This window comes from Suillus discolor (genome assembly GCF_016758755.1).
Source record: "Suillus discolor strain FC423 chromosome Unknown F5147scaffold_1, whole genome shotgun sequence".
Lineage (NCBI taxonomy): Eukaryota > Fungi > Basidiomycota > Agaricomycetes > Boletales > Suillaceae > Suillus > Suillus discolor.
Genome location: NW_024541248.1, coordinates 1,612,282 through 1,628,405, shown reverse-complemented (window position 1 = coordinate 1,628,405; position 16,124 = coordinate 1,612,282). Strand labels below are relative to the sequence as shown.

The 16,124-nt window shown below is 47.1% G+C and overlaps 7 protein-coding genes across 7 annotated transcripts; 3 read left to right on the top strand and 4 right to left on the bottom strand.

Annotated features, from left to right (window-relative positions):
- The first annotated feature begins 38 nt into the window (after positions 1 to 38).
- On the top strand, positions 39 to 3,260 carry F5147DRAFT_832136 (elongation factor Tu GTP binding domain-containing protein). Its single transcript, XM_041443796.1, has 19 exons — positions 39 to 141; positions 198 to 287; positions 341 to 415; positions 472 to 678; positions 734 to 1,090; positions 1,147 to 1,182; positions 1,236 to 1,279; positions 1,330 to 1,414; positions 1,468 to 1,493; positions 1,550 to 1,810; positions 1,859 to 1,958; positions 2,014 to 2,044; positions 2,113 to 2,233; positions 2,287 to 2,488; positions 2,543 to 2,692; positions 2,747 to 2,790; positions 2,847 to 2,934; positions 2,992 to 3,029; positions 3,083 to 3,260. The coding sequence occupies exons 1-19, from the start codon at positions 84 to 86 to the stop codon at positions 3,131 to 3,133; spliced, it is 2,064 nt and encodes a 687-aa protein (XP_041300360.1). The 5' UTR covers positions 39 to 83; the 3' UTR covers positions 3,134 to 3,260.
- On the bottom strand, positions 3,261 to 3,875 carry F5147DRAFT_663905 (ESSS subunit of NADH:ubiquinone oxidoreductase-domain-containing protein). The gene is made up of 3 exons (XM_041434943.1): positions 3,665 to 3,875; positions 3,491 to 3,606; positions 3,261 to 3,430 (listed from the first exon to the last, which is right to left on the bottom strand). Exons 1-3 carry the CDS (start codon positions 3,788 to 3,790, stop codon positions 3,349 to 3,351), a joined length of 324 nt encoding a protein of 107 aa, XP_041300359.1. The 5' UTR covers positions 3,791 to 3,875; the 3' UTR covers positions 3,261 to 3,348.
- Positions 3,876 to 4,822: 947 nt separating this feature from the next.
- F5147DRAFT_786269 (cytochrome P450) lies at positions 4,823 to 7,147 on the bottom strand (the record flags this gene model as incomplete). The annotated part of the gene is made up of 13 exons (XM_041442929.1): positions 6,785 to 7,147; positions 6,603 to 6,732; positions 6,506 to 6,550; positions 6,309 to 6,452; positions 6,107 to 6,258; positions 5,939 to 6,054; positions 5,777 to 5,888; positions 5,713 to 5,726; positions 5,465 to 5,654; positions 5,357 to 5,413; positions 5,103 to 5,307; positions 4,923 to 5,049; positions 4,823 to 4,867 (listed from the first exon to the last, which is right to left on the bottom strand). Exons 1-13 carry the CDS (start codon positions 7,023 to 7,025, stop codon positions 4,823 to 4,825), a joined length of 1,578 nt encoding a protein of 525 aa, XP_041300358.1. The 5' UTR covers positions 7,026 to 7,147.
- A 1,283-nt stretch (positions 7,148 to 8,430) lies between these two features.
- Positions 8,431 to 9,609, bottom strand: F5147DRAFT_14412 (acyl-CoA N-acyltransferase). Its single transcript, XM_041428253.1, has 8 exons — positions 9,569 to 9,609; positions 9,445 to 9,508; positions 9,337 to 9,395; positions 9,191 to 9,280; positions 8,943 to 9,137; positions 8,770 to 8,891; positions 8,684 to 8,720; positions 8,431 to 8,632 (listed from the first exon to the last, which is right to left on the bottom strand). Exons 2-8 carry the CDS (start codon positions 9,475 to 9,477, stop codon positions 8,533 to 8,535), a joined length of 636 nt encoding a protein of 211 aa, XP_041300357.1. The 5' UTR covers positions 9,478 to 9,508; positions 9,569 to 9,609; the 3' UTR covers positions 8,431 to 8,532.
- A 149-nt stretch (positions 9,610 to 9,758) lies between these two features.
- F5147DRAFT_563097 (RIO1 family-domain-containing protein) lies at positions 9,759 to 11,726 on the top strand (the record flags this gene model as incomplete). Its single annotated transcript, XM_041430654.1, has 9 exons — positions 9,759 to 9,821; positions 9,883 to 10,024; positions 10,080 to 10,193; positions 10,257 to 10,311; positions 10,363 to 10,483; positions 10,549 to 10,637; positions 10,690 to 10,884; positions 10,939 to 11,125; positions 11,178 to 11,726. The coding sequence occupies 9 exons, from the start codon at positions 9,759 to 9,761 to the stop codon at positions 11,724 to 11,726; spliced, it is 1,515 nt and encodes a 504-aa protein (XP_041300356.1).
- A 638-nt stretch (positions 11,727 to 12,364) lies between these two features.
- On the bottom strand, positions 12,365 to 13,594 carry F5147DRAFT_663888 (uncharacterized protein). Its single transcript, XM_041434942.1, has 5 exons — positions 13,441 to 13,594; positions 13,137 to 13,337; positions 12,930 to 13,086; positions 12,804 to 12,872; positions 12,365 to 12,747 (listed from the first exon to the last, which is right to left on the bottom strand). The coding sequence occupies exons 1-5, from the start codon at positions 13,467 to 13,469 to the stop codon at positions 12,568 to 12,570; spliced, it is 636 nt and encodes a 211-aa protein (XP_041300355.1). The 5' UTR covers positions 13,470 to 13,594; the 3' UTR covers positions 12,365 to 12,567.
- Positions 13,595 to 14,400: 806 nt separating this feature from the next.
- On the top strand, positions 14,401 to 15,064 carry F5147DRAFT_540345 (uncharacterized protein; the record flags this gene model as incomplete). The annotated part of the gene is made up of 3 exons (XM_041430218.1): positions 14,401 to 14,696; positions 14,752 to 14,977; positions 15,032 to 15,064. Coding segments are annotated over 3 exons (555 nt in total), but the record flags the coding sequence as incomplete, so codon positions are not given.
- Between the last annotated feature and the right edge of the window lie 1,060 nt (positions 15,065 to 16,124).

The window sequence follows — 16,124 nt, the reverse complement described above, 5'->3', positions numbered from 1 at the left end:
CTACTCCTTACGCTCCGAATTCATTCTCCGATCGTCTCCAATTTTCCTGCAGGACGTTGGACCAGAATTCTTTTGCAACAAGTATGTTTAGGTTGGCAGCTCAGCGGGGAATAGCGAACAAATTTGCTGGCTCTTCAAGAGGTATCTCATGCTCTGCCTCGTGTTCTCTACATGTCTAACGTTTCCTGGTTATCAAGCTCTGAGGGCTTCTTCACTGTATGCTCGTTGCCGGTGCTCAACATGGAAACCAACGTCTGGCTTTTTTCTGCCTTCCGCTGCAAGCTGGGGTATGGTCATGCTTATTGGAGCAAATTTACTCGTGTCTGAGATATTCTAACAGGCAACCGACGTGGTTATGCTGAAGCCGCTGGCAAATTCTCTCGCGAAAAGCCCCACATGAACATCGGCACCATTGGTAAGGCTATGTTTTTTTTTGCATTTTAACGCGCTTTAACTTAGTTTGATCTTTAGGTCACGTTGACCATGGCAAAACAACGCTGACTGCAGCTATCACCAAAGTTCTCTCTGACAAGGGTGCTGCAAAGTTCACGGACTACTCGCAGATTGACAAGGCGCCTGAGGAGAAGGCTCGTGGAATCACTATCAACTCTGCGCATGTCGAGTATGAGTCTGATGGGCGCCACTACGGACACATTGACTGTCCTGGTCACGCTGACTGTTTGTCCTTCCTTGCTCACATACGTCTCCAGTTTTATACAGCTAATCCTCATAGATATCAAGAACATGATTACTGGTGCTGCACAAATGGACGGAGCCATTATTGTCGTATCGGCAACGGATGGTCAGATGCCTCAGACCCGTGAACATTTACTTCTTGCTCGCCAAGTTGGCATTAAGAAACTGGTCGTCTTTATCAACAAGGTTGACATGATTCAAGACCCAGAAATGCTCGAGCTTGTTGACATGGAGATGCGCGATCTACTGTCAACTTACAACTTTGACGGCGAAAACACTCCCATTATCATGGGTTCAGCATTGGCCGCTTTGGAAGGTCGGGATGACAGCGTAGGGAAGGAAAAGATCCTTAGTCTTGTCCAGGCTTGTGATGAGTGGCTTGACGTCCCCCCTCGTCAGTTTCTTTTACATATGGTTCTTCATTAGGAGAGCTGATTTCTTTTTTCATAGGTGACCTGGAGAAGCCTTTCTTGATGCCTATCGAAGGTAATATCAAGATCATTGTTCTCAGGGCTTTGACATATTTGCTCCCCTCAAAGATGTGTTCTCGATTTCTGGCCGTGGCACTGTTGCTACTGGACGAGTGAGCTTCGCGTTAGGAACATGTATCCTCTGAGCTCACCTGTTGTACAGGTTGAGCGTGGTATTGCAACTAAGGGTGCTGAGGTGGAGGTCGTTGGTCTTGGCAACACTTTCAAAACCACGTTGACTGGTATCGGTACGATCAATACCAATGCATCATCAATTTTTGGATTTCTCATGAATTTGCAGAGATGTTCCACAAGGAACTTGACCGAGTATGAGACACTCTGTCTTGTGATATGCGTCATGTTTATTTTTATCCATTTTTCAGGGTGAAGCTGGCGACAACATGGGTTGCCTCCTACGTGGTGTCAAACGGGAACAAGTCCGCCGTGGCCAGGTTATCATTGCCCCAGGCTCGATGAAGGCTGTTAAGAAGTTCCAAGCTCAAATTTACGTCCTCACTAAGGATGAAGGTGGTCGCTACACCCCATTCATGAGCAACTATCGTCCTCAGCTTTTCCTCCGGACTGCTGATATCACCGTTGCTCTAACTTTCGCCGAGGGTACTCCTGACGCCGAGGAGAAAATGGTATGCACTATGCCGTTTTCTGATCTATTGCTTACACTTTTTTTGTAGGTAATGCCCGGAGATAATGTCGAGATGGTTTGTGAGCTGGTCCACGATGTTGCCGCCGAGGCTGGTTCCCGCTTTACTCTTCGTGAAGGTGGCAAGACAAGTAAGTTTTGATTTCATACACTCCATCAGGTCCCAGCTGAACGACCACGATACAGTCGGCACTGGTATCGTCACGAAGATCCTGGAGTATGCATGAATGATACTAGATTATTATATACTATTCTGTCGTAATCCTTGCTTTTCTTCACTTGTAGTGTTGTTGCATCCCCCCTCAGCATCATGTTCAAAAGTAGACTCAGAGTTCATTATGCACTACATCTGTCGTTTATCTATGTGGCCGCCTTGAAGCCACTATTGGCGATTTTCCCTACGGCTGTCCGTCACCGGTGTCACCCGTCATCCCTGAAGTAAACGTCGGTTGTTTCAAGGTTCTAAAATGCAATGCCAAGATTGTTTGTCTCACACCTCACACCCTCACTTGCATCAACTACCTTACGCTCGCTTGCCTCAGCAACTTAATTATGTTCTCTACAATCAGACAAGCTGCTCGTGCGCGAACGATGTCCTTGACGACTGCGAGGACAAGTCCCTCGAATATCATGCGCATTCCCGGTTGTCGGACTATCGTTAGTGAGTGAAACCCACCACCCGCCGAGTGAACCCTTATCTAACAATCTCGACTAGCAAAAAAGTACACCGAGGAGCACGAAGTCGTTGCTTTTGACGATGAGACTGGGTTGGGTGCTGTGTCTATAACGCATCATGCGCAGGAGAGTCTTGGAGATGTTGTGTTCGTGGAGCTTCCTGCCGTAGGCACGAAAGTTTCAAAAGGCGGTAGGTACCCGTTTTCTGTGAACAGGTGAACAACGCGCTAAAACCCATTTGTAGACCAGATTGGTGCAGTTGAGAGCGTCAAGGCAGCCTCGGATATAGTTAAGAGACACTGATTGCTTTTTGGCCCATAGCTCATGAATGTTCGTTTACACAGTATGCACCAGTATCTGGCATTGTCACTGAGGTGAACGAGGCCTTGAATTCTGAACCTGGGCTCTTAAACCGCTCTCCCGAAGAAAAAGGTAATATTTTGCACATCCGATTGAGTTATAGCAGAGTAATTAACATGAGGCTTGCAGGTTGGCTGTGTAAAATCAAACTTTCTGCTCCCGAGGAAGTGAGTGGTTCACACGTTTCTGTAAGGATTCTAACAGCAGCTTATTGTAACAGATCAATGCACTGCTCACGCTCGAGCGCTACAAAGCGACTTGGGAAGCGTAAATCATAATACTGAAGGAGTGACTATCTACCTTCTATTTGGTCTGCCTGCAGGAGACTAAGTTTGACCAACAATACAAGACCTGGCCTCAACTGCCATACCTTTGTTATTACTTATATTATCATAGATGTTTAGACGTCATCAGCTCTTGCAATGCATTCTATCTCGAGTACCAGTATGGATTGTCAGAATGAGATGGTAAGGTAGTTGATGAAATTCATGATGATGGTTCGTATTTGTATTTCTCTCCACGAGCTTCCATACGTTCCTTGGCTTCCCTTAGGGCCCACGTTTGTATGCTGTATAGACCAAGTTGACTGATGAACGAGCTGGCTCAGCAGAAGAGATACGTCGCCCACCTTGTGTCAGGCTTGTAGTACAATAATACTGCAGCCATTGCCATAGACCCGAACATCCCTACATACCAGATGTTTTCCCACTCCTCTTTCACTCGCTTTTGTCCTGGTGCAGGGGGCTAAAGCACTCATCTTGTCAGCTTCCCAGAGGTCCTGAACAAACGTTACAAACATCACCTTTTCGCCAAAAAGCAAACCGCTAGGCTCGTTGAATTGTGGTGGGCCATGGGATGCAAATCGCCTGCCTGTTATGCGGCGTGGTACTTTCACTTGAAGCGCACGCAGAGATGAGGTCGGGGGCATGAGGAATAATGATTTGAAGTTGACCGACTCCAGTGTACCTCGGGTAATTTCGAGGTGGATTGGTCTAAATAGATGCAAACACGGCTTCATGGCCGCCTATCAAAGGGCACTTCTGCCTTCATGCAGTATTAATTTTGCCTAGGCCTCAATATTTCTTTACGATGTCTAGAAAGCAGCAATATGATCCACAATACTGAAAAAAATCAGCAGCCCAGAGAAGTTAGCAAAAGAAACAGTAGTCTTCAGTTATCCGAGGTATCCGCTTGTAAGCACTTGTTTCGTGACTGGATTGCAATTTGCGAGAGCAAATAAGAGACCATGATGATCCTGGACTACGTGTGGTCTCATTCAAGTATTATCTCTCTGATTGATGCAAGCCTGGGCGCCAATGCAAAGCATCAGATGCCATATCTTTTATAATTTATGGCTGGATCCGCACGAATGCATCTCAGACTCGGAACAATATGTATGTCGTATTGTGAAAAGCCATGCTGGTGCAGCAGAATCGGTAAAGGAGACATAGAGCAACTTCCAGATGTCGGTGAGGATGAATCACTTCCAGGCAAGCCCGAAAGATGTGGTATAAGTTTCGGAGGCCGAGGTGACACAAGCGGGACATAGACATCGACGGTTCGAACAACAAGAGCGACTAAACTTACTTCCGGTCAAGAATGACAGTGATTTTTTGCATATACCTGTACTCCGAACGGGTCCAGGGACCAGAAACTCCGTTACCAGGAGTCAGACCATATATACTTAGCAGAAGGAAGGCAATTCTTCATGTTCAGAGTACACAGGTTGTAGTTACACTCAACAAATTCAATGGACATCGCGGCATAGACTAACGTAGTCGCAATGTCATCTTACACAGACAACAAAGTCAAAGTAGAAAGCTATTGGGCTGCGTATTACCCGCACCGCACGCCACAATCACGATTACTCTAACACTGTATGTCAGTATGTGAGAATACCGGGTGTTATCGATAGAACGAACCTAAGTTAGTCGAACGCGTCAGCGTCTTCAAAGATGCATCAGGGAATCGCTGGAGAATGCGACAGGGAAATGTCTCCGGACGACTAAATAACAAGAGCTCAGCATACCACTCTCGGGGCTGGATGAAATTCTACAAACATTGTGAAACCAGTGGTGAACTTCGGAACGACTGGGATGTTCATCAAGAGCATTGTGGGCCGAGAAAGATGCCAGGAAATTTGCCATCGCGATCCAGAGTGAGGCGTCTACGACATACCGTCCCACACTGCCGGTGACCAGTTGCTTTCAACGGAGGGCGAAGGAAGAATAGATACTCACCAAATCCGGCGACCCCAACCGAAGCCTAAATGCATATTGTCGTTGTTGAGAGACCCGTCTGCTTGGAAAAATCTTTCCGGTTTGAATTCGTTGGGACTGGGGTATTTCGTTGTATCGTGTGTCATTGCCCTAAAGGTTTCGTTATTTGGATATATCAGGATAAGGGTAGCAGGGACTTTCCATGCATTTGGAAATACAGCAACACCTAGCAAACTAGTCGTCAGCGGCTATTATTAAATCAGCATGAGACAAACCTTTAGGGATGAAATAGCCATTGTAGATGTCACTGGTTGTTGTTGCGTGTGGGATACCTGCGAATATTGTCAAAGGATATTTGGAAATGATCTGTGCTTAGGACGAACCCATTGGAACCACTGGGTGCCACCTGAGTGTTTCACGCAAAACAGCCTCTAGGTAAGGTAATGCTGGTCTATCATTGAAATTAGGAAGTCTATCTTTGCCAACGACTCGATCAATCTCTGCCTGCGCTTTGGCTTGTATCTCCGGGTTGAGCACCATAGCAAGAAGGAACACAAGTAACGTGGCAGTGCTCTGAGTCGAGGGTTGCAAACTGATTATGATTGGCAAACGAAGACCACAACAAACTCACTGTCTCAGTCGCCGCTGAGGACAAAAATAAGCATCGAGAGGAAACAGTTTATCAACTTGCATACCTGTGAATGCAACGGAAGCAGCCTCCTTAACTGCAGTTGTATAGACGACGTCCTCTTGACCGGTCTTGTTCAAGGCATCAGCTACCAAGCACGGCCCCATGTCATTGGCAGACTATCAATGATTCGTTAGTTCGATGTACCTCCTCTAGTGGGGTACTTCACCATCCTCTCTTTGACATATTGAAAGGGTATCTCCTTCACGTCATGGCCTGCTTGGATACACTTGAGTGATGCTTGCTTAAATGTGGCACCGGGAAACCAAGTAGGTAGCTTCAAAACTAGAAGGATTATCGAGTTACTTATATGCAATTACTGGATGTGCGAACGTACGGAAAGGGAATGTTTCCATCAATGTCATAGCAGTTGGCGCGAAAACATCGACTATAAGTTCCCCATACTTTGTGATTGCGTGGGCAACGTGGTCGTCCTCAGCTTTGCCTTCACAGTCATATATTATAGACAGCATGAATGTCAAAGTAAACCTGATAAAAATCAGCTTCAGCGCTAGACTGAACAAATTCTCGCGACCGACATCTGAAAATGGTCTGGATAATTGTCAGGGTCCTGTAGAAAACTGGACAGCATTTTGCGGGCGGAACGGAGTTGCACGGCTTGATGAGCAGGTGTAGCAGCTTGATGAAATGCCTGATGAAATATTCGTCGGTGAAGGCGCCACCTGCTTGTTATCAGACACCCATCAACATATCATAGAATGACGCAATTATGTACCTGTTTCCATATGGCATGAACCCCGTGTTAAAATCTGAAGCGAAACTGACAACATGTTAGTGATTGATGTCGACTAACAACCCAGGATGCAACTCACGCTTCGTAAACAATTGATTGGGGTCTATCTGAATATATGCTTGAACGCCGTTCAAAGAGGTCTTTAGCGACCTCCTCAGAATTAACGACCACGACAGGCTTGTTGAGGAGACGAGCATAGATAATGTCACCTAAGGAACAAGATGAGCTGTTATGAACAGATCCCAGCCATGATGTACCAACCATATGTGGATCTCCAGGCATTGAAGGTCAGCCAAGGCCGAGCAGAATCAAGACTGAGAACATTTCCCAGTACTGGAAGGGGGGTAGGACCAGGCGGCAGGGGAGGATGCGAATGATTGAGCCAATATTTTCGACTGTAGCTTAAGACAGCTATCATCAAGGCTGACACTGCCAAGTAAAGTCCGGGTCCATTATCGAGCATCGTTGGATAAGACCAGGTATACAAAGGAGGAGGGTGCATTGAAGTCTGTGTTAGCTTGAAGTATATATCGCACTCGGCTCAACTGAGCCTCGGATGCAGGATGTCAAATGTACTATATCAATCAAGTAAGCTGACATGCGAACTCCACGCTACAAAGAGTTCCTCTGCTGATTGTACGTCAGGATTTATATTCGTTGGGGCAAGAGCGGAGGCGGGGTTCAAACATTAATGAATGCATCACGGGCGTAAGGCTCAAACTGACGGAGCGACGAATGAGAATGATCTTATCTCAATCTACATGAATCAAAAGCAGGCTATTACTAGTTAGCAAAGGAGCTGTGACGGAGCTTGATGATTAAAAGGGCTCGCCTTCATCTGACATGATATAAGCCGCAGTACAATGCGATGTTTGAATTCTGGAAATCCCATCGAGAACAGAAGGACAAAATCTGATGTTTTTCGAGAGCCGCGCCACAGATCACTCGACTTGTCTACGTGCTCGCAAAAATGTCCTAGTAGCAAAGTCTGCCAAATAAGACCAAGCATGTTATCTAGCTGATTGAACCTGTACGGCATGCGTCTTCTGGATCATGTTCGCGATTGGGAAGCGTTCCGGCGCCTGTAAGATCTTCGAGACATCGTTCAACGGCATAAGTCTTGCTTTGGAGTAAGGTAGCAGTCGTGCGGATTCTACCTGCCTCACGTGACAAGTGTGATGAAAAAGTGACTCAGGACAAAATTGTAATATCAATTAATCAGGAGCCTTATGCATCAAACGGCTACACAGTTGCATTGGTAGTAATACTGCGAATATTTTCTGTTAATAGACATGGAGTAGTTATATCAGAAATGCTCGGCATCTGCTTACACACTTATCCTGCGCGGCGTCAGTCAGTCACAATCACGTGAGGTAGGCACGACTGCTACCTTACTTACAAGAGGAGTGTACTCGAATATTGCGCCGGGTGGAGTCAACGTTCTGCTCCAGGATGACGAAGAACCCTTGTGCATGCCCCTAATTGATAGTCATGTGAACGCTTGGCGTAAAGCATCCGGGCAGGAATAGCTCCTCCATGACAAAATGGGTTGCGCCCAAGCTGTGATGCCTACGAATATCGCAAAACTGCCAACCAAACAAATCTACCGTGCTGAATATCTAAGGCACGAACTTCACACATTGAAAGAAGGCGCAAGCCGTCGAAAGTTGTCGGCCGTAAACCATTCTACAACCAAAAGTGAAAATCGAGATAGGATTCGGAAGGTCAGCGCTAGCCGCGTAGAGGGTGACCCGTCACCAGGAACACACTGGTACTGTGTACCAAACCTAGTCACCTATCTATAGTGGCACTCGTGCCACATGTGCCGCGGTAGGGGTATTCGCACCTAGCGCGACGTGCCCGCAATGTAGCGGCGGAGTGCATAACAAGATGGCTTGAGGTGCGAGTTCACACATGAGAGTTACGCGAATTGTTTCCGCAGAACAGAGTTCCGTCCTTGGATCTATAACATGAGTAGTTCCTATAATTAAGAGTGATATTATCAACGATCACGGTATAGATTTGGACAAAATGACGTAGTCGCAGTCTAGTTCCTCATCTTGCCAGTCATCCTCCACATATCCAGGTGAACTCGGATCGAGATCAAAGCTAAATTCATTCGTCAAGGAGGTGCAAGGGATATAAATGAAGTGAACATACCCCAAAGATTTATAGAAAGCAGACGCAGCATCATTGGCTACTATTTATGAGGATAGGGCAAGTTGAAGCTGTGTATCGGAGCTTACCTTTAAAAACGGTCAACATAACATTCTTCATCCTCCATCGTGAGCCAATGTCGAACAGAGAGCTCATCAATAGCTTTCCAACCCCGAGTCCTCGAGATTCTTCGGTCACTTGGAGTTCATAACTTTCATCGATCGGTGAGCTAGGAGTCTGCAACCTGTAGCATTGTACCCACCAATACACCACGTCTTGTTTGGCTTCACGTTCGAAGCGGAAGATAGTATATGCGACTATCCGAGATTCTGACGGAATTGATTCACTACCTGAGGGCGTATCATCGCGTCGCTCACATAAGACGAGCCGAGCGTGTGGGTGAAACATCTCTTCTTTCTTCGAACGAGGATCCCAGCCAAATGAGGACGTCGTGTAGCTGAGCGGGGTAAATCATGAGATACTTGAAGATGAAGCATCGCATGAGCTTACAACAGGTGCATATTGGACTCGAAGATGTTCCATATTCGCTCGGATTCAACGTCGGACAGCTCTGACGAAGTCTTCACGGCGAAATGCAATCTAATCGTATGGTTATGTGAACAAACATGCCGCAATTTACAATACATTAGACATACCTGGTGCCATTCAACTCTCTAGATGTCGAGATGCAGGCTTCGAGCTGTGCTGAAGTCGCCTAAGGCATGGTTCGAGTAAGGTTTTCTGTCAAACAAGACGCGGAAAACCTTGTTGGCTCTATTTACTGCACTAGACCGCATTCTATGCGAGGTCACTGAGTGATTGAACGATCTGATAACGAAAACGTCTCATATCAACACCGAGAACACACCGCGAGCAGTCTTCACGCACCAACTCGTAACCAAGAATAATTTACTTGATGAAAGGTTACTTGTAAGCCGTAATTTCCAATTTGGCAATATTAGTTCGCGGAGATTTTTGATTGCAAGTTCGTTCTACATCGCAGTTACATGCTCGCGTACCGAGTCTCACTCACTTCACTTTGTGCCATACTCGCGGCTAGCAGCAGAACAAGCAAAATATGAAGCTTGACGCAACAGATCTGCGATACATCACCTCGGATGAATTTCGGGTACTGACTTCAGTAAGTAAGGGGGTCCTTCGTCAAGCTGATGATGGCCGTATCTCAAAACACTCGAACGCAGGTGGAAATTGGATCGAAGAACCACGAAGTTGTCCCAACTCCCCTCATCGTACAAATCTCCGGCCTTCGAAATGGGGGCGTTAACAAGCTGATCGGGAGTTTGGCGAAACGCAATTTAGTCGCTAAAGTGCAGAACTCGAAGTGTTAGTATATGCCCTTTTGTTTAGTCTTCCTTGTAAGCCTGACTTTCGGTGATAGATGATGGATATAGATTAACGTATGGCGGATACGATTATCTGGCTATGCGTGCATTATCCAAGCGAGACTCGATGTACTCTGTTGGAAACCAGATTGGAGTCGGGAAGGAGGCTGGTGGGTTCGCTTTTAGCGATTCTCAATATATTCACCTATGGAACGACTGATCACACGGCACAGATGTATACATAGTTGCAGACGCGGAGGGCAATGAATTGGTCCTTAAACTACACAGGTAAGCTGATGACAAGGCCAGGTTCCATGGACTTTGCACTCATGGAATCAGGCTAGGCCGTATTTCATTTCGTGCCATCAAGGAAAAAAGAGATTATATGGGAAAGCGCAAGTCGGCGTCGTGGATGTATATGTCGCGACTAGCAGCGCAGAAAGAATGGGCTTTTATGAAAGTCAGTTAGCTGCAGGACTTATGATGCAATCTATTGAGAGCGTGGCGCTGACGGAATGACCGCAGATCCTCCACGAACATGATTTCCCGGTCCCCCGGCCTGTTGATCAAGCTAGGCATTGCATCCTTATGGAAGCAATCGATGCATATCCGCTGTAAGCACACGCTTTCATCTACCACTCTCTTTGTTTCTCATGGTAGATTCAGACGACAGATCGCTGACGTTCCGTCGCCGGGCAAGTTATACTCGACGTTAATGGATATCATTGTACGATTTGCGCGGGCGGGGCTTATTCATGGCGATTATAACGAATTCAATATCCTGATTCGACGAGAGAGTGGCGAACCGATAGTCATTGATTTTCCACAGATGGTCAGTACGTCACACGAAAATGCCGAATGGTGCGCAATCGCAGTACTCGACCTTATTTAACACAGCCTAATGTGTTCATCAAGGTACTTCAATCGCGATGTGGAATGTATACGCACCTTTTTCCGCCGACGTTTCAAGTACGAAAGTGCGTTGTACCCCAGGTTCAAGACTGTCAAAGCCGAATCAAATGGTGAAAATGATGGTTTCCGATTGGATGTAATGGTTGCAGCTAGCGGTTTTGCGAAGAAGGACCAAAACACTTTAGAGGAGGTGGGGGCCCTTGCACCTAACACCTTTCGAGCTCTTATGAATAACGCTGTAGTATATGGAAGCTGTTCGAGCAAACGAACCCCAGGATGACGCAGATCAAAACAGCTCCGATGAAGAGGAAGAGGAGGAAGAGGAGGAAGAAAATGACGAGGGCGAAGCTGACGACGTTCTGGAAAGCCATGAAGACAACGTCCAGGTTGAAACCGGTGATGGGCACAGTGAATCGGAGATGCAAGAACCTGAAGGCATGCAAACCCCTCTAAGCACCAAAGTGCCATCGTGTTCACAACCTGGGCCAAGCACTGACACGTTCGATTCCCCGGACCCAATTTCTCGGCCCAACAGCCGCATGTCTCGGTTGTCAAGATCACCGCCACGCTCCCGCTCGCCTTCGCCTGATAGCTTGGCAAAGATGGCCGCTTCTCTGAGCCTACAGGACGCTGCTTTTCGGGAGAGGGTCGCATCTGACCTCGCCAAGCGTTCGCGCCAGCAAAAAAAGTATCACACAAAACGTGCTGCACAGAGAGCCGGACGGCCGCAAGGAAGCAAAGCCAAGCAGGACACGCGGGTCAAACTTGACAAAAGCGGAATATGGGAGTAATGTTCTCAAAGAAAATCAGATTGATTGTCAAGACCCTATGTCGAATTACGAGTTGAAACGGATGATCCAAAGCTGTTCGGGTTCCTATCACATTATTACAAGGGTTGTTCACTTTCGAAATTCGGGATCGTCGTAGCTGATAATGGAAAAAGATCCCCTGACCTCGTAGGGCAATAACACGAGGGCGGCGATACTGTCTTAAGGAGTTAGTGGTGATCTTCGGGTTAAAAAATCGATCGTCGGAACTTTGGGAATGAGTGTCCTTTGTACGTCCCTAGAAACGTTTGTGGCACGCAGTCGGTATCGAAAGTCGGGCGGCGTGGGACCTTAGGGGGCATGTGATTGAGTTCACGGGTGGCACATCGAGGGCATGTGATTGAGTTCACGGGTGGCACATCGAGGGGATGGATATGAATTTCAAACGAGCTGAAATGAAGGCAGCGCCGGGGCCGCGAAGACGGTTGTACCCGTGCACTAGTAGGCTGAGCATTGAAAGGGTGTCATTAATTGCCGATAACTAGGACCAGTACTAGCGGCTGCCGCTTACGAAAGATATCGATTAGTTCCTCTAGGGAGAGGGTGAAAGAACAAGAAGGCGAAGAGACATTATAGGCGTTTCCCGAGGTAGTCACATTTGGGAACAATATATCTACTGTACACGTTGAACCTTGCAGATGGGAGGTCTATTATATACTGGTAGCCTCGTAAGCAGTAGCATAAGTATAGGGAATGCCGTGGTTCGATTATGTACGATACAGGTGCGATGAACAAGCGATTAAAGAAATACATAAGTTGGTTGTATAAATGACCACATGACCCTGGAATGCAGCGAAATAGGGGACTATGATCTTGCCGAATAGGCAAGGGAATCCATGATCATCGGGCCTGTGGAATTGATGGCGGTCCTTGCGTTTAAGGCCATTCCGGGTGAATCCATAGAGTGACGGCGTACATCTGCTTCAAGAGAAATGGAGCAAGTTGAAGTTGCTTGGGTGCCGAGCAGCTTGTGCAGATTATTATTCTACGATAAAGCTAGTTTAATATGTGGTTTTGGAGGTGAATAAACGAAAAATGTACCGAACGTTCGAGCTCTAGCAACTTGAGCTTTGTGTGGGTAGCATCGTGCTGTAATCCAGCTACCATACTCTTTGTAAAAATAAATGAGCGGCTGGTTTAAAATGTAAATATAAATTGAATTGTTACCTTGGCCGTCTTTGAATTAAGGCCCCGGTATGGCTCGAGGCGTTGAAACGGGATTGGATAAAGGCCGATCCCGAGCAGCTGGTTGTGTAACCGATCGATGTGCGCCTCGAGAGAGGCGATGTAAATGGTACGCCTGTGCGGTGCGCCCATGGTTGACCTGAAAGCGAAATTAATGAGTGAGTGAGTTGAAGTGAATGGAAGACGGACAATTCCTGAGGAGAAAAGAGTTGTTTCTCGAGGACATGGTTCCATATTTTTCGTCGCTTGGAACCGTCCTTCTTTGCGTAAAGGCGGGCGTATGGGTGTGCGATAGTGAAACGAGATGCTCTATGTGAATTATCACGAGATGGGTGTTCGACGGAGGAGGTATCAGAAGATTGGTCTGTAGATACGGGGCTCTCGGATAATCTAGACTTTATGAAGGAAGAGTGGTCTTTCTGTTGTGGAAAGAGATATGGGGAGTAATGGTAAGGGGGCGGCGAGTCATGATATGAGTAGGAGGAATGTGGACATGGGGTAGATGGAGATTGTAGAATTCATTGGAATGAAGGAAATATTGAAGGTAGAAATATATTATATATATAACATTGGACTGGCCGAACTGGTTTAAATTAAGATCGCCAATCTTGTTACTACTTCTCCGTCGTGGTAGGTCTCAGCCGCAGTTTTTCCGGGAGAGGCTTCTGGCGCCACGATCCGGGCCCGCGGCGCTTAAGAGGTGGACGAAAGAGATAACACGGCCGCGACAATCTAAATTCAAGTCCGCGAGTACCCGTCTAATATTCTCACGCTTAACCCTCGGACGAAATCGATTTGAGGCTACCATCTCGTTAGTACAACGTTGATCATCCAACTGAATTAGCCTTCAGACACAAACCAGTCTTGCGGTATTACGGCTCATGATCTGCGAGTACCCATAAACGTTTCTCACTCCAGTAGATGACTCAGTTACCCTGAACCTTGCCTCTCATCGGCGAACATTCATTTCCCTCGGCTCCTAGTTTCCATTTAACGAAATCTAATCAATTATATACCAGTCAGCATATGCATGTCATTTTCATTTCTATAATATTATTTCTCTCTATTTAGCCTCCCCATTCGCTCATTTCGAACCCCAGCAATCATGTATCCCATCCCATCTACTGACTTTGATCCTCAATACCATCAACAATTCACTGACCCTACTAGCTTGCATCTTGCTCCATCTTCAGACTACACTTCTAGACGCGACCCCTACGGCTTGCCTGAAGATCCTTCGATCCCCTTGAATTATTCCTACCCGTCTATTCAATCTTACGACTACTCAGACACACAGGCACAGCCAGAGATGCATTTGCATACTCCAGTCCCAGTCCCCTACGGCCCACCTCTCATGCCAAACTTTTCTCGTCAAATCACACCACCATACGTGGAGCAAACGTACTACGACCATCACGTCCCATACACCCCTTCTTTAAATCAAGCCCCCCCGCAGTCCACAACCATCAATACCGACATTCTCAATTATTATGCAAACGCCCCCCAACTTCTTTTCCCAACCCCCTCGGAACTTCTTACAGACCTTTCAACACCGTCTGCTCAGATCCCCACCACTCTCTCAGCCTCCTCGTCCGTGTCTCACCAGACACAGCGCGAGCAGTCTCAGAGCAGTGAACGTAGCACTGAGCCTCCTACCTCTGCTGCACCTAACACGAGTAAGACAGAAAGCCAACGCAAGGCACGACAACGTGCCGTTGCCGAAGAGATAGGTTTTATTCCTACCGATCCGTAAGTTGTTTTGTTTCAACGAATTCAACTCCAGACCTTGACCGATATTTTCCAGCGACACTATTTCGTCACACGAGAAAAAACGCCACTATCTGGAGTGTCTCGAACATTATGTCTTATATCTGCACGAGCAATTGCATCTCGTCAACACAGCTCCGCTTGACCTCGAGCGCGTTTCTACCTATCGGGGTCTGAGCTCTCGCAGCATCAGAACATTGCTTGTGCACATGCAAAACACAAACCGCCGCCTTCATGAAAATACGCTGGAAGAGGAGCAGGTGGTAAGTCAACCCCTCCTTCCATTCCTCTGTGGAGCACTGACGATCTCTCCGCAGTTTTTGGATCTCTCCGCTGAAGTAATGGCGGCGCACGGGGCAGGATTTCCCATGAGACGACATTCGGTTGATGTCATCGATCAGACGGCTAGCAGCTACCCATCTGACTCCGCGAATATCGGTGCTACTACTACTAGTAGCGATCGCGTATTTTTAGGAACCGGTATATCGTTGAGCGGTGTTGACCAACGTCAGCTCCCCTCCGACTAAGATAACGGCGTTGCATTCTGCCTTCTGGATACCAGTTTTATTCGGTATACGTCGTTTTTGGTTCCCGTTCATTCTGCCTGTTCTTGTAACACCTCCGTCGCATTGATTTCTTTTGTATTTCATCATTCAGTAGTTACAGTTTGTGGGTCCTCTTGTATGTATTTAGATATGAGCATTGCAGGCAACTTTAAGTCGTCTGAGGAAATCTGAGCAACTGTTATGATGAACTCAATTGAGCAGGTCTCCGATAGCGGCCTAGTTGCGCCTCATGGAGCTGATTAATGATTATGCAAACAAGTCGTGCTACTTGCAATTACAGAACATGGTACCACACCTTGCCCGGGCCGATACAAGACGAGTGACCATGCCTCTAGCGAGCAATATGGCCCGACTTCTCGGCGCAGGCTGTACCCACACGCGCAAGATCACTGGGCCCCCAGATGCCGCTCCTACATACCAAAGTCTGCCTAATTAATGACGTCCAGAAGGATTTCCAGCTACCCAGAATCGACAATAGTTGCGCGTAGAGCGCGTCTTTAATCAATCTGGTGCGCGTAGTTGGCGGCGCATGCTTCGTCATGGATGGGGCAGGTCAGGGGTCGGCGCCTCGGCACCAATACTCGTACCCATGTGATCGTTTCGATTCACTGCTCAATACTCAGTTCGAGAAAGACATCCCCCACCACATTCATTACTCGATACTCAGTTCCAGACATACAGAAGACATTCATCGTTGAGCAATTAAGCGTTCCTAAAGTCGCAATGCACCTGCGAATCTAAAAAAAGGCCGCCGAAGGCGAACCGACAGATTGAATTTCATAGGGACCATTTCCGTTTATGGGACTGGTAGCATACGCTTGACAAGTGGCGTTCCTCGGTCAGC